Here is a 15871-nt window from a genome sequence, read left to right on the forward strand (position 1 = left end):
TATATTGAATCTCGGCATTGGCACTATATTAATAGCAGCTAAGTAGTCTTTGGTGATATATTCAACATCACAAATTTGTAAAGTAATTAATTCAATGGGTCTCCCACGTGGCACTAGTGGTAAAGAACCAGTGCAGGAGACCTAAGAGATGCAGGTTCAATCTTTGGGTCAGGAAGATCCCCTGGAGGAGGGCATGGCAATCCACTCCAATATTCTTGTTTGGAGAATCCCATAGACCGAGGAGCCTGGTGGGCTACAGTCCATAGGGTCTCACAGAGGTGGACAGAACTGAAACAACTTAGCACGCACACACCTCTGGAATAGGATTATAGGTTTTTGGTGCTGTTTCTTTTTCCCTGTAATTTTCTATATTGTCTGAACTTTATGTCTTGTGCATGTTTGCAGCTAGGAAGAAACACTGAACATATATACATTAAGAAACCCTCAGCAGGGTAAGGGGAAAAGAAGGAGAGATGTTTTTTAAGGATTAAATGAAATATGTTTTCTGTGGCATTTCCAAATTGTTTAGTTCTATCTTAACAAGAAAAAAATGTCTTTGTATTATACTTAAGCTCTATTTTTACATAGGTACACTTCATTTTTATTTCAATTTTATTAGTAAATGAGCTAGTTCTTAAATAAATGATTTTTTTGCCTTTTTTTTTTCATTGAAAAATATGTTTGGATGGATTCACCCCCACAATATCACATTTTCTACTCATTTTCTTTTTATGGCATAATACTTGATACATCCATATTTTTTCACATTCACATTCTTTTCTTTCCTTGTATTAGTAGTTTTGACATGACAGTGGATAATATCTTTTCTTTCCTTAAATGTACTACTATTTTATTTCTGAGGGGATAACTAATATGCTTAGAAAATAATTAGCTCCAAACTATTGCCCTTTGTGCTTTGGAAAATTATTTAAGAAAAAGTGTTAGAGTTGAGGGGCAACCCTGAGTCTGGACGTTTGTAATAAATAAATGGTTTCATCAGGACCTTCAAAAAGAAGGGTCAAAACGTTTAAATGATTTTAACTTTGAAGCTGTTAAGGCAGCCATTCTTACCTCAGAGTTGTAATCTGTTTGTTTCTTAAATGGGTTTTGGTTTGTTTGTTTTCAGGATATGTAGAGTACTTGTTTTTAATCATTCCTAAATTGTCCTGGTTAAGGCTTACTGTTACATAAAAAATAAAAACATTGCTGATTTTGCCTTTACAAAAATTATAGAGGTAAATTGTACCATGATTCTTTAAAAACCAAATTAAATATTTATTGTACTATCAGAATGATCTCCCTAATTTCTCAAAGGCAAAAAATTGTGTCTTACCCACAATACAGTAAGCACATTCTTGTGTAGAGCAGTAAGGTCAATAAATATTAGTTGAATGAAATGCATGATACTGTAATATCCCTGAAAATGTAAGCTTTTATTTATATATGACTAACTGGACTTTATAACCTCCAGAATACAAAGCTGGAAATTTTTTTTTACAAAATTATTTACTTTTTCTCTAGAACAATATTTTAAGAAATTAATTTTTAAGTGCTTTTTTAAGCAAAGAGCTTCTTTTTTCCTCAAGTAATTAACATCAAACAATGGAATGCAATCTGCCAGCACTTGCAAATTATTCCCATTAACCTCATTTTAGTCCTTAAGAGGAAATTCTACATCTAAGAGAAATAACAAGGCACAGTAGACAAAATGACTGATATGCAGCTTAGATTAAAGCTTTTGCTCTGTTCCTAAATTCATTAGGAAGGACTTGGAAATTTTCTTTATTGCCTTACATAATTTTTCCTAATTATAAAATCGGAAGTAGTGATGTATGAGCAAAATCGTCTTATCATTTTATCAGATGGTTTTGTGACTCAGTAAAAATTGTTACTGTAACAAAGTTATGTGGATTATTTACCACTAAGGAATTGCTTTTGTCTTTACATATTTCTAAATATACCATTTGTGCTTGCACTTAGTCGCAGTGCTCACAAAATAACTTCATTTTGTCTTTTTTAAAGTAGTATTCTGAAGTAAATAAAAGGTCAAAAAAAATCCAATAGCAATTTAACATAGTTTTATTTTTGGAGCATAAAAATGGAACTGCCTTCACTCCATGTAGATTCTGCCAGGCTTCCATAAAAGCAAATGCAAATTATACATCCCTAATTCTTCTCAGTCAAAACACACCCCTTTTTCTTCCGAAGTTCATTCAAGTTGATTCCCCAGACTGTTCTTCCATGTCAGGTTCCATCTTCCCTAGTTAGTATTTGTTGCAGAACTGAGTGTTTAGAAGGACTCGAAATAGCCTTTCTTTAGAATTTACCTACTTCCATTCAGTGTAGAGACATCAAGAAAAAAGAAATTATGTCCTTTAACACTAAAATAGCAAATACATTTATATTTTTAAAAAGTCTATCTTAGTTTATATAACCAGGGACCATATTCCATATGTTATCTCATTTGATCCTTAACCATTACCTTACAAAAGGATTGTTAAATGTTATTTTCGTCATTTAATCAGTCAAAATCAAGAACTAGACTCTCAACTAAGATTTAGGATCCCAAATTCAGAGATATTTCCATTATAAACTGCATAATATAAATGTGCCTTCTAAAGAACTCACTTCATATTTTCATTAGATGGTTTGTAGGCCCTGGCGTACCTCTAGCTAAAGACACTAGGCTTTCTAATTTATTTACTCATCACCACATGATACTTATTTAATGAGGCTACAATTTCATGTCAAATGATCTATTAAAAAATCAGTCATACATGGCCAGAAAATTTTTCATGTAGACTCAACTTGATCATTGCATAAGTAATGATAAGTAAACTAAAATTGAGTCAGTTTCTACCATGTACTCATGTTATTGATATTTAACTGCATTAACCCATTAAGTATATTGTAATGATGTATTTAACTTTTTCTCATAGTTATCTAATTCTTTCTTTCCTTGTTGTAACAGCTAAATATTATTTTTCTGGTGATCACATTATGCAAAATGGTGAAGCACTCGAACACATTAAAACCAGATTCTAGCAGGTTGGAAAACATTAAGTAAGTATTTTGTATTTTAATTTTAGTGCTTGACAAACTGAGTGAAAGATATTCCCCACAGCAAATTCATGAATACCATCTTTCAACTGTAGAAATTATTCAGAATGAAATTTTACTGATCAAGGTTGAACCTCACTGTTACCATGTCACAGACATTGGTCAGAAATTAGATAATAATTTCTGTCATGATCTAGAGCCAAAAAACTTTTTTAGTACCTTAATGGAAATTCCATAAACTAGCAATCCCATTTAAATTTAAAATGCAGTTCAAAACGATGTTCCTGTTTGCATGACTGATATGATTATATTGTTTGTTTTGTTAAATGACTTTTTGATTTAAGGATTCTGAGCAGTTTCTACTTCTAATCCTGTTTTCCTAAGAGAATTTTCTCCATTACTATTGTTAACTTGGAGATTATCTGTTGCTTTCATGATAATTAAATAAATGTTTACTTTAATTCAGGGTTGAAAAAACGGAAATATCAGTGGGAAAAGTGCTATCTAATGAGAAAAAATCAATAGCTGTTGAAAAAAGTTGATAGCATTTTCAGTTATATTTTAAAATATGAGTTAATTTAAAATCTGAGGCGATATTGTTCAAGTTGGTTACAATGGGGTGTAGAAAATATTTTAAATGTTAAAAATGGCAGATCTTATAGTAAAGGTAATTTTTTTTATTAGATGTTTTAGATAGGTTAGTGCCAGCTTCATTGCATGTTGCATGGTCAGAGAGAGAGCTAATCTTTAGCATCTCTCTCTTTTCTTCCTTTTCCTCTTTCTGTCTTCTCATCTACACCAGTAATTACCGTGTTTGTGATGGCTACTATAATACGGACTTACCTGGGTAAGGTAGAATCCTACATTAACAAATTTATGGCATGACTTATATTTTTACAAATCCGTCAATATCATGAATTGCCCTTAATTTTTATAATTATTTTGGAATATCTTATTTGCTAGAGTATTTTAAACTATAATATGCCTTTATTTTTTAATTGCTTGCCTCTGCATTTTGACTTTCTTAATTTTGACTAATTTTATAAAATATATAAATGCTTTCTTATTACTTTCTATTTTAATTCTGTCTAATAATTTTGTTTCTCTTTTCTGCTTATAATGCTTTCTAGCTATGAAGATAATAAGCCATTTATCAAGTAAGATCATTAGTTAGACATGGAATGCACTGACTTTAAATCCTCTCATTCCGTCCTAGTTTTCTACAGTTCTTTTCTCCTTAAGCTATTCATGATGAAATCTCTCCAAAATTATTTTATTTTGAAGTTGTTCTCATGTTTTTGTCCCATTTCAGCTAGGCTGCTTCATGCTTTAGTTATAAAATCTTAGGTTCACTTAAGATTAGTTTCCTAGAATCTGAAGTTCAGGTGTTAAGTGATTATCTGCCATTTAACCTTTCTGTGTGTATCACATTATTCAGTGTCATGAGTGCACCACAGGAATAAAACTATAGGAGTAAACTAATTAAGGACTCCTTAATTTCTTTTATCACAATGCACATAAAAGACAATAAAGTCATGGGGGTTAATTTATACCTTGTATTTTAATATAGTTTTCATACTTACTTATTCTGAATAAGAAAAGGTCATACCTGCTGTTGCTGTTTTCACTGGAGACTGCAGTACTAAATGCTATTGTTCTTTCTTTAATCAATGAAAGGTTAAAGCCAAAATGCTGTTGAATTTGAATATGAACATAGAGAAAGTCAACTGCTACTAATGATATGCTAATATTTAAGTGTGATATGTGTTGTTCACTCATTGAATCTGTTAATAAAATTCACTTTATTTTTTCAGGTCTTGGGTGCTTGGCGCATTTGCTCTTCTATGTCTTCTTGGCCTAACCTGGTCATTTGGGTTGCTTTTTATTAATGAGGAGACTATTGTGATGGCATATCTCTTCACCATCTTTAATGCTTTCCAGGGAGTGTTCATTTTCATCTTTCACTGTGCTCTCCAAAAGAAAGTAAGTGAAAACACTTGGAGGCTCTGCTTACTTGTTCTTTGATTTGAAAATAATTTTCAAATTATTTTAAGTTTCAAAGATTTTAAGTTACCACTGGCATATTATTAATAGCATTATATTTTACTCATAAATTAATTGTAATGCAAGTCAGGAGGTTCAGGCTTCACATATAAAATATGTCAACACCAGTCATCTCTTGAATCTCAATTGGGCAATATTATAAACTAGATACTTGTAAGATTTTTTCTTTGAAGTATACAAAAATGCTTTGTGCAGAAAGTATACAAGATAAAGAAAAATTTAAATAATCTTGTTCTTTCTCAATATAAGGAATGCAGTTGTTCAAAGTAAAAATTGAGTATAAGGTTAAATAGTGTAAATTTTAAAAGCATAAGATATATAAATATGAATATTAATGTTGCCTTTTTAAAAGAATTTAAAACCCAATAATTTCATATTTCACATCTTACTATTTTGTCCTGATTTAATCTTAAGTGGAATCCTCAAAAGTGATTCAGAAATTAAAGTTGCAGGTGAAAAATTTTAATCTATTGTAAGATGTAAACCTAATAGAATAAACTAGCTGCCATTTAAGTTTAAAATTTCCATGGCTTTCACTAGGTATAATCCTTTCCCCATCTGCATATCTAATGTAGTCTTTTTATTCTGTTATTATTAGTTGGTCACTAAATTGAACAGAGAAATAGAATTGTGAAAGTGAAAACTATTAAGTTTTCAGTCCTGACAAGATGATAGTGTTGTTACTTCCATCAATTCTGAATAAGCTATAATTTTGAGATAATGACAGTGGAATGTGCAATACTGACAGATAATATACATTCATAGCAATATAGGCATTAGGCACAACCAGCACCAGAGGGTATTATTTGGATAAAATACCATTGTGATTGCCATTGTCTTGGTTATATAGCATTTCAGAGCAGTTAATAGCTATTAAAAGTGCAAAAATTTTTGATGTATCATGTCTTATTTAATAACACTGAACTTTAACTTGCCAAACATTATACAGGTATGACCTTGTAATTACTTTGCCTTTTATATATTTTCTACATACATGAGCAGGTTATATACATGCAGATGATCACATATTCATAACTTCTGTCAGATGTTTTTGATAAAGTGTAAACTTAGAAAAAGAATGATATTGTCATTATTTCCTCATAGGAGTTATGTATTAATTTTGCAGAAATTTTGCTGTGCTTGTTAATTAACAATTATCTCTTTAAGTTATTGTGTTACACTTCATTTGAACAAGTTCTACTTAGTCTTGGATACGTTGTATTGGATATTGCCATGATGAGTTGTTAGAACATAATATAAGATGATTTAGTTAAAATCATGGTTCTAACGGCTTGAGTGTATATTTAGACAAAGGAAATACTTTGAAAGTTCAACCACATTGTTATTTGTTCTAATAGCTATAATTAAATAAAGCTAAGATAATGAAAATGCAAGTGCACTTAGATTTAAAAGGTCATTAGTGACTTTAATTCTCTAATTTCCCAAGTAATAAGTGTCAAGAGTTTTGGTCTTTGCAGTGATAGTGTTCATAGAACTATGATCTGCAGGGAAGGGGTGTGGAAAGTTGTCAGGGGGCTTTGAGTGTTTTTTGAAACCTACTAGAAAAAAATAATTTCATGTGCAGCCTTTCATCCTTCCTTCTTATAATTTCAAAGTCTGGCTCTTAGCTACATGAAGCATATTTGTATGCCAAAATACAGCTGCATAGAATCCAGAAATATCCCCCACTCCTCCCAATTCTTGATGACCTAATTGGGGCCCTATTATTTACCATTGCTTGGACTCCACTTTTTAAAGTGTAATCTTTCATTTAGGCCTAAGAACTTTTGTATCTATTCATATATCCAAGCTTCAAGGGGAAAGGGAAATTACGTGGGTAACTCATTAATGTGAATGGAAATTGCATAAATAGTTCCCTTATGTACTAATGAAGTGAATGAGCATCTTAGACTCTCTACACTAAGTGTTAGAGCTAGACACATCAGAAAATGAAGAAAACATTCCATCCTAATTAATGGCATATGTATCAAAGGACATTATTTCCTCTTTATTCTTGTGCCAATGTAGCCTTTCATTATAAAGAAGTTACCCACAACACTGTGCAATCCAGTTAAAGAAGTTTATGTATTGACCTACCTAAGAGGACATAAAGCATATGAAACTTAAATGACTGAATTACACGTGGTTAAATGTAATTAAGCAAGGAAAATACTAAGTTTTTATCCTATTTTCTTGGCATGAGATAGAAAATTGGGTTGACTAAGGCTATTGCTAGAATAAGGCTTTTAAAATATTACCGTTGTATTAATTAATAACATTTACACTATAATAACAGGGTAGAAAGCATATTTCTACATATTATATCACACTTTAAAATCCTACTGGACTGTCTAGTGGACAGAGCTGTTTTTCCGATTACCAAGTCAATTGAATTTGATTTTGTAATCTCCACGGAAAAGGGTTAGTGGAACTTTTCATCTCCTCTGCTCATTTAATTAGAGAGCAAGAGGAGCAGGTATGTTTATATTAATCCCTTGGTCTCGCGGTTATTCCATGCAGGTACGAAAGGAATATGGCAAGTGCTTCAGACATTCATATTGCTGCGGCGGCCTCCCGACTGAGAGTCCCCACAGCTCAGTGAAGGCATCCACCACCAGAACCAGTGCTCGCTATTCCTCTGGCACACAGGTAACAAAGACTTTGACAGCATCTTTAATTAACCTTCTTTATAGAATGCCTTCTGAGACATGTTCTGTTCAGATGCACTAATTGTCTTCTCAGTATAATATCTAGGTAGCAGATACTTGCCTTCTTAGTTTTTTGGTTTTAATATCTTCTTAAGTATTTCTGCAAGATGTTTCTTTAGGTATAAACATCCTTTTTCGAGAGGTATACTTCTTTAAGAAGTATGTCACAATAGTTTGATATCCTAAGCTCGCGTAATACAGGACTCAGGGAGCATTCAATAAACATTTGTTAGTCGACCATCATCTCCACTTTAAACAAAGACGATAATTGAAAATTTCTTTAAAATTAAAAGATTAAATACTCCTTAATAAAGAAGAAACACAGCAGTATAGACTTCCTTAGTTTAAGAACAGAATCAATACACGTTTTTTTTTTTTTTTAAGTCAAAAGATAATCCTGCACAGATTGTTTAAGGTAAATCTTTGTGTTTCTTTAATGTAAGGTAAGCTTCGGAAAGCTAACATAACGTGTCTTGCTATTTTATGTTAATAGAGTCGTATAAGAAGGATGTGGAATGACACTGTGAGAAAACAATCTGAATCTTCTTTTATCTCAGGTGACATCAATAGCACTTCAACACTTAATCAAGGTCAGTTACTAGGAAAATTTGAGTTTACTATATAAATTCTGTGCCTTTTGCCAATTTACAATAATTCTAGAGGAAACACTGACTTTTTCTCTCAAATGAGTTTATATCATAAGCTCTTTCTTAAACCTGTTGAGTCATCTTTTATCCTTTATTAAATTACATATAAATTCTTTCTATTCAATAATGTAATGCAAAAAGTAGAATTTCAAACTCCACATTAATAGAGTAAGGCTGGAAAACGTAATTTTTGAGAACATACTTTGCCACAGATTAAAATATGTTCCTAGGGATACAAATTATTCCTTTCTAAATGTACATTTATGAAAATTTTCTTCTTAAAAAATAGAATAACTACTGCTCACATTAAACAGTGCCAGTTTTGTAAGTAAAAAATCTTATTTGTAAAATTCTTCTGTTTTTATGTTTCTTTCAAAAAGTAAATTTTAAAAACATAGTAACTCTTCATAAATAATTAAAATACATGAGAACTTACGAAGTAATTTTTACATTTGAATTGTTATTTTTAATGTGTCTACAATTATACCTTATCACATAATTAGTATAATTCTAACTTAAATTAATATGGCAAATAAAATAACTTAGCAAGATAAGGACACAAGTGCATCTACAGACACATATTCCTGAGTACAAGCTTAGTAAATTTCAGTATATTATGAAAAAAATCATATTTTATATTTTCTTAGAGGTAATTTATCAAATAATTTCAGTTTTGATGTACTGTTATAATGTAATATATTTTTTCACAATGAAATATTAAAGACGTTTTTCATTGTTGGCATTCTGATGAGATTGTTTTAAAATGAAAAAAGCATATGTATGGCATCAAAACCAACTTGAATTTTAAAATATTTTTAGCTAAATTACATTAGCTATGCAAAACATATGTTTGATAAGTATTGAAAGGTTTGTAATTTGTCAATTAGAATGAGTGAAATGTGTGTTTATTCCATTGCTCTGATGTTTTACCTAATTCTGTTAAGATGACTATCAAAAAGGAAATGAATTATTCAATGATTCATTTTTGAAACCTGGCAAATAAGATCATAGAAGGAAAAGTCTTGTTACATAGAATCGGTGAATGGTCTAATAATTCATTGTACGCAGTCTCTTTTTCTCCCCTCAGCATGTGTGCTCTTGCCTTTACTAAGAGAAGCTTGGTGCAATGCGTCATACTTTTTACGTGTTTGTGAAAGTTGTTTTTCCTCCTGCTTGTGTCAAAGTTGGTATTAACACAGATGTTTTCATGAGGGATAATCCCACACCTGTAAATCCTGAAAGTCTGAGATTCCCTCTTCTGGGCTTCAGTGGTTAGGTTTTTAATATTAAGCAGTAACATCTCGAAACATAATGTTGATCTCTGTGCATTTAATTGCCATTTTTGTTTAACAGTGATTTTGTATAAATTAGTAAATGTCATCCTCAGCAGGTGTTTACTTGAGGGACTTACAAAGCACCTGTGAATTACTGAAATTTAACTTTCCTCTCCCCTTTCTCCTTCAAATTAGTAGTTCAAATACAGTCAGAGAATTTCAGCAGATTTTCCTTTGCCAACTTATCCACTACCCTTGATGAATACAAAAAGTACTTTACTGCAACTGTAACACTAAAACAAGAGAACTGATGTATTTTTTTCTGTTTCTTTGCTTTAGGAATGACTGGCAATTACCTACTAACAAACCCTCTTCTTCGACCCCACGGCACTAACAACCCCTATAACACATTGCTCGCTGAAACAGTTGTATGTAATGCCCCTTCAGCTCCTGTGTTTAACTCACCAGGTGTGCTTATACTTACGAATACAACTACCTTTCTTTGCTGCTAAACAGAGCTCTGATCTTTACCCTTTTTCTAGAATACTCAAGTTGCCATATATTTATTATTATATCCTTAATTTCTCAGTTAAAAAGAATTATGGTATTGCCCATGCCAGGCTTCTAAAACTGCACTATATTATAGTATAGTAAAAATTCAGTCGTGATAGTATTTACAAATAATTATCCATGTTTTTGACACAGGTGGCATAAATCTTAATATATTATTACAGGACTGACATCACATGGTCCGAGAGCCCATCTTCAAGATTTATATCATTTAGAGGTATCCTATCTATGTAATATATACTATTCAGTTGACTCTAAAGCTTGCTGAGAGAGTTTGTTTCTGGCATGACTTAGCTAATAAAGATAATTTGGATGCCTAGGTATAGAAAACTGCATCCAGCATTATCAATCTAACCAAACTATAGTATAGTGCAGCTTTATGGTAGTTTTTCTTTTTTTCTTAAAAATCTTTGAGAATAAAGTTAATATTAGTTAGTTTCTATCTGTAGTTATTTTGGGGGGAGGAGGAGAGATTGTCACTAACCCATCCTGTATTTTATTATGTTTTCTAATAGCTTATTAATTTTAAAAATATATTTAATATTAACAGAATTTGCAAGATTTTGGTGAAAGTTATTACATAATTACTATTAGCATAAAATCTTTATTTGTAATTGATATTTGTCACTAAATTAAACACAGAACTTCGTTTCCATTTTTTTCTTGAAATTCTTTTTTAACGTAACTGCAGCTTCTCTTTTCATTCTCTTGTTTTTCTTACTTTCCTTATGCTTTCCTCTAGCAACCTACAGAGAGACAAGTATGGGAGTAAAACTTAACTTTGCCTATCAAATGTAAATTTTTTCAGCATGATTTTTAACCGGCACAATTAAAACATAAGTAGCAGTCATGAAGTAGACTCAGCGGGCAAGTGGTTCACAATTTGCAACTCACATGTTTCCAAATTCAAACAGTACATTTACATGTACTGCCTTTTGTCAGTAATAGAGGTCTGTAGCAAATGCTGTTCATACTTAAGTACATGCAATGCTGAAATAATTTGCTTCTTAAAGCCTGAGGTACTGTCAACCCGAATGCTGAATAATTGACTTATCATTTCTGCATTCCCACAGTAATCTTGCTACAGGCTGTGGAAAGTCTTCCAGTGAATTACCTGAACTTGGGCAGAAAAAGTTGCCTCTTCAAAACCAGCCAAAGATGTGCTTAGATCTGCAGTATATCATAGAAAACACTTTTTGGATTATCCAGTATATATTCTTATATTTATTAAACAACAATACAAAGAAAGACAAATGACAAGATCATACCTCTATGGAGGAAACAAATGCTAGTAACCGATCCCTGTGTCACTGTAATTTAAAACATCAGATGTTTCCTAGTAATAGATCTTCTAAAATTTGTGGCACATATATGAATTTATAAAGCTAATGAATCATGTCAACCAGGCTGAAGGAAGCCTTGCAAAGAACTGTCATTACTTCATTTTGTTATATGTGCCACGGAGCATAATACAAACCAAATTGTCAATTTTTCAAATGTAGAAGTTGGATCAGAATTTTTAAAATAGCATGAGTCAACAATATGATCCCTCCTATTTTCTTATTTTCTGCTAATGATAATTGAGTAATTATGAGTTATTTATTGGTCATGACAATGAGTTTTCTAGGATAATCTGCAGCTTTATAAGTGGAGTGAGCACTAAAAAGGGAAATTTCCTATTTTTTCCAAGAATTATTTTTTTTTCCTAAACTCCTCCAAGCCTTGCATACAATGCAGCAGCCTCACAGTGGTCAGTTTCATTTCAATAACATCATTTCATTCTTTTTTTTTTCAGACCTATCTGTAGACAAGTGATTTTTTTCTCTAGGATTTTGAGAATGAATAACCTAACTTTCCATGGTACAGACCATTTAATTTTCTCTTAAACTTTTTTTTTCATCTGCCTGAGAAGCACTGTGATGTCTTAGTTTACATGTTTATGTGTCTAGAAAAATACAAAGAGAGCATGTTATCATATTTTTTTTCCTCCTAAACCTCTTTTCATATCTTCAACAGATGTATCCAATCTTTCATTCCTTTAGAGATAAAAATATATTAGCCAAGGCTGACACCCTTTTCCCATTCCACAGTTAATACTTATTCTTGGTTTAATTTCTGTGACCCATATTTAAGAAATCTCCTAACATTTCTGCGTTTAACCTCCATGCCCATGGTGTCTGTGGGCCAGTCTCGTATAGTAGATTCTGCTGGTTCATTAGAAGCTGTCACTGTGACTGATGCAGACTGCAGGGCTGCAGGCAAACTTTGACCATTAGAAGCCTGGGGCCATTGCTATTAGAGTATTAGTACCAAAACAAAAGTTCAAAATCATAAGAGATATTCAATGAAAAAGCAAAAGGCTGCTATTGCTGGTAATCTAATTTGTTGAACCCTTGCTCTGACTAAGTTGCTGAGAAGCTTAGAAATTCTTCATCATGTTACAATAAATCATTTTACTTTTTTTTGTATATCAGCTACTCTTAGGCCAGATAGCCTGAGCAGACAGACATGATGTGAGTTGTCCAAAGTGAGTCATTCCACCTGCTGTCTATCGTGTTGTTGGATGGTGCTTGTGGGCCCCTGGTCCAGTCAGTGTGAGAGATGGCTATCTTTGTTTAACATGGAATCTTTGTGTCTGTCCATTTTTTCATTATTTTTTTTTTTACTTCATCTCCAGAAAAAGGAAATGTTAGAATGTTGTTTAAAGAGTTGCTTGCCAGTTTTGTGGGTTTATGTTGTACATTTGCCTTCAGTTTTTGTATGTGACTTATTCCCTTTTAATTTAGTGTTGTTTAGGACAAATTCTGTTAATTTTATTTTTATAAACCATAGTCTCGTACTTTAAAATGTAAATGTCACTAATGAATTGCTTTGCATTAACTATGCAAGGGCATGGAGTGAAGTCTTCTTTGTAAGAGTGTCAGAGATTTGACCAAAAATCAATTGATAAATACTGTCTCCTCAAAATTGTTAAATCAACATTCTGTATGCCCTCTTCCCTCCCCAGAAAACAGTATTATTTTTTCACACTTGTTCCTGTTATCTAAGGGGTTGCAACTGTTTACAGTTGGGAACGCGGGAAAGCCTGACACTTCCCAAGTGTTAGCTTTCGAATACAACTTTGTCCTGAACGACATTAAAAAGTTTTGTTCTAAAGAAGTAACTATCCTCTAATCAGGAACAGAGACAGTAATGGGACCCCTCCCTTTTCTGTTTCAGGACATTCACTGAACAATGCCAGGGATACAAGTGCCATGGATACTCTACCGCTAAATGGTAATTTTAACAACAGCTACTCACTGCGCAAGGGGGACTATAATGACAGCGTGCAGGTTGTGGACTGTGGACTAAGTCTGAATGATACCGCTTTTGAGAAGATGATCATTTCAGAATTAGTGCACAACAACCTACGGGGCAGCAGCAAGGCTCACAACCTCGAGCTCACACTACCAGTCAAGCCTGTGATTGGAGGGAGCAGCAGCGAAGATGATGCTATTGTGGCAGATGCTTCATCTCTAATGCATGGTGACAATCCTGGACTGGAGCTCCATCACAAAGAACTTGAGGCCCCACTCATCCCTCAGAGGACTCACTCCCTTCTGTACCAACCCCAGAAGAAAGCGAAGCCCGAGGGGACTGACAGCTATGTATCCCAGCTGACAGCCGAGGCCGAGGACCATCTCCAGTCCCCCAACAGAGACTCTCTGTACACAAGCATGCCCAACCTTAGGGACTCTCCCTATCAGGAGAGCAGCCCCGACATGGAAGAAGACCTGTCTCCATCCCGGAGGAGTGAGAACGAGGACATCTACTATAAGAGCATGCCAAACCTTGGAGCTGGCCACCAGCTTCAGATGTGCTACCAGATCAGCAGGGGCAATAGCGATGGTTACATAATCCCCATTAACAAAGAAGGGTGTATTCCAGAAGGAGACGTCAGAGAAGGACAAATGCAGCTGGTGACAAGTCTCTAATAGTGCCACTAAGGAATTCCAGAGGCCACATGCAAGTAGTGAATACAGACAGACTCCATTGGCCCTATGCAGCTCCCTCAAACTCCGCTTGAAGCGATGGCCCTGTTGACCTGTGGTTCTCCAGTGTAAAAAAAAAAAAAAAAAGATGACTGAACCTTGCAGTTCTGTGAATTTTTATAAAACATAAAAAAACTTTGTATATACACAGAGTATACTAAAATGAATTATTTGTTACAAAGAAAAGAGATGCCAACCAGGTATTTTAAGATTCTGCTGCTGTTTAGAGAAATTGTGACACAAGAAAAACAGAACTTTCCAGCCATTTTCCTGCAGCAGTTTGTGAACTAAATTTGTAAATATGGCTGCACCATTTTTGTAGGCCTGCATTGTATTATATACAAGGCGTAGGCTTTAAAATCCTGTGGGACAAATTTACTGTACCTTACTGTTCCTGACAAGACTTGGAAAAGCAGGAGAGATATTCTGCAGCAGTTTGCAGTTGACTGCAAACCTTTTACATTAAGGCAAAGATTGAAAACATGTTTAACCACTAGCAATCAAGCCACAGGCCTTATTTCATATGTTTCCTCAACTGTACAATGAACTCTTCAAAAATGGCTAAAGAAATTATATTTTGTTCTATTGCTAGGGTAAAATAAATACATTTGTGTCCAACTGAAATAGAATTGTCATTAAAAATAATTTTAAAGAGTTTGAAGAAAATATTGTGAAAAGCTCTTGGTTGCACATATGTTATGAAATGTTTTTTCTTACACTTTGTCATGGTAAGTTCTACCCATTTTCACTTATTTTCCACTGTATACAGTGTTCTGCTTTGACATGTTAGTCCTTATTCTTACATTTAAATTTCTCATTGCCAAAAGAGCGTGTTTTATGGGGGGGAAAACTCTGAAGCCAGTTATGCCATGCCTTGCACAAATGTGGTGAAATCTAGAAAAGGTTGTGTGTCTCCCCTCTGTTTGTTCTTGAACAGGGGTCAGCGAGGGCACTGGGCACTTCTCACAAACTTTCTAGTGAACAAAAGGTGCCTATTCTTTTTTAAAAAATGAAATAAAACATAAATATTACTCTTCCATATTCCTTCTGCCTATATTTAGTAATTAATTTATTTTATGATAAAGTTCTAATGAAATGTAAATTGTTTCAGCAAAATTCTGCCTTTCTTTTCATCCCTTTGTGTAAACCTGTTAATAATGAGCCCATCACTAATATCCAGTGTAAAGTTTAACACGGTTTGACAGTAAATAAATGTGAATTTTTTCAAGTAGCTAATGTGCCCTTTTATGTATGACATATAATTGGCTTTAATATACGAATACTTTGCCACCCAGCTCACCTTGGGTATACTAGGTCCTTTCACAGTATAACCCACGAATATGCAAAAGAATACACTTCAGCTGCCTGATGGCTCTATATGCTGAAAAGAATATATTTGTATTCTAATTGCTAATTACCAGTGCACAAAATCTGGCAGATAGGTTTCAATAGGGAAGTACTGAAAGTACTTAATGTTTGTTGCATTGCAACAGAGCTGAAACAAGTAAAAATGAAAA

The 15871-nt window shown here is 33.3% G+C and overlaps 1 protein-coding gene across 50 annotated transcripts in view; it reads left to right on the forward strand.

The window, feature by feature from the left end:
- ADGRL2 (adhesion G protein-coupled receptor L2) overlaps positions 1-15585 on the forward strand; it is a 314635-nt gene extending 299050 nt beyond the window's left edge. For 17 of the 50 annotated variants that reach the window (XM_060400447.1, XM_060400405.1, XM_060400412.1 and 14 more), the window contains 5 exons: positions 2972-3063; positions 4875-5043; positions 7645-7773; positions 8326-8422; positions 13543-15585. In XM_060400447.1, coding sequence (XP_060256430.1) covers positions 2972-3063; positions 4875-5043; positions 7645-7773; positions 8326-8422; positions 13543-14297 — 1242 coding nt within the window. In that variant the 3' untranslated portion in view covers positions 14298-15585. Of the gene's footprint in view, positions 1-2971; positions 3064-4874; positions 5044-7644; positions 7774-8325; positions 8423-10092; positions 10222-10458 lie in introns of all 50 variants that reach the window. The other 33 variants (XM_060400389.1, XM_060400359.1, XM_060400397.1 and 30 more) reach the window with 6 other exon arrangements.
- The last annotated feature ends 286 nt before the right edge of the window (positions 15586-15871 follow it).

The sequence above is a fragment of the Ovis aries genome, chromosome 1, assembly GCF_016772045.2.
Source record: "Ovis aries strain OAR_USU_Benz2616 breed Rambouillet chromosome 1, ARS-UI_Ramb_v3.0, whole genome shotgun sequence".
In the NCBI taxonomy this organism is placed as follows: Eukaryota; Metazoa; Chordata; class Mammalia; order Artiodactyla; family Bovidae; genus Ovis; species Ovis aries.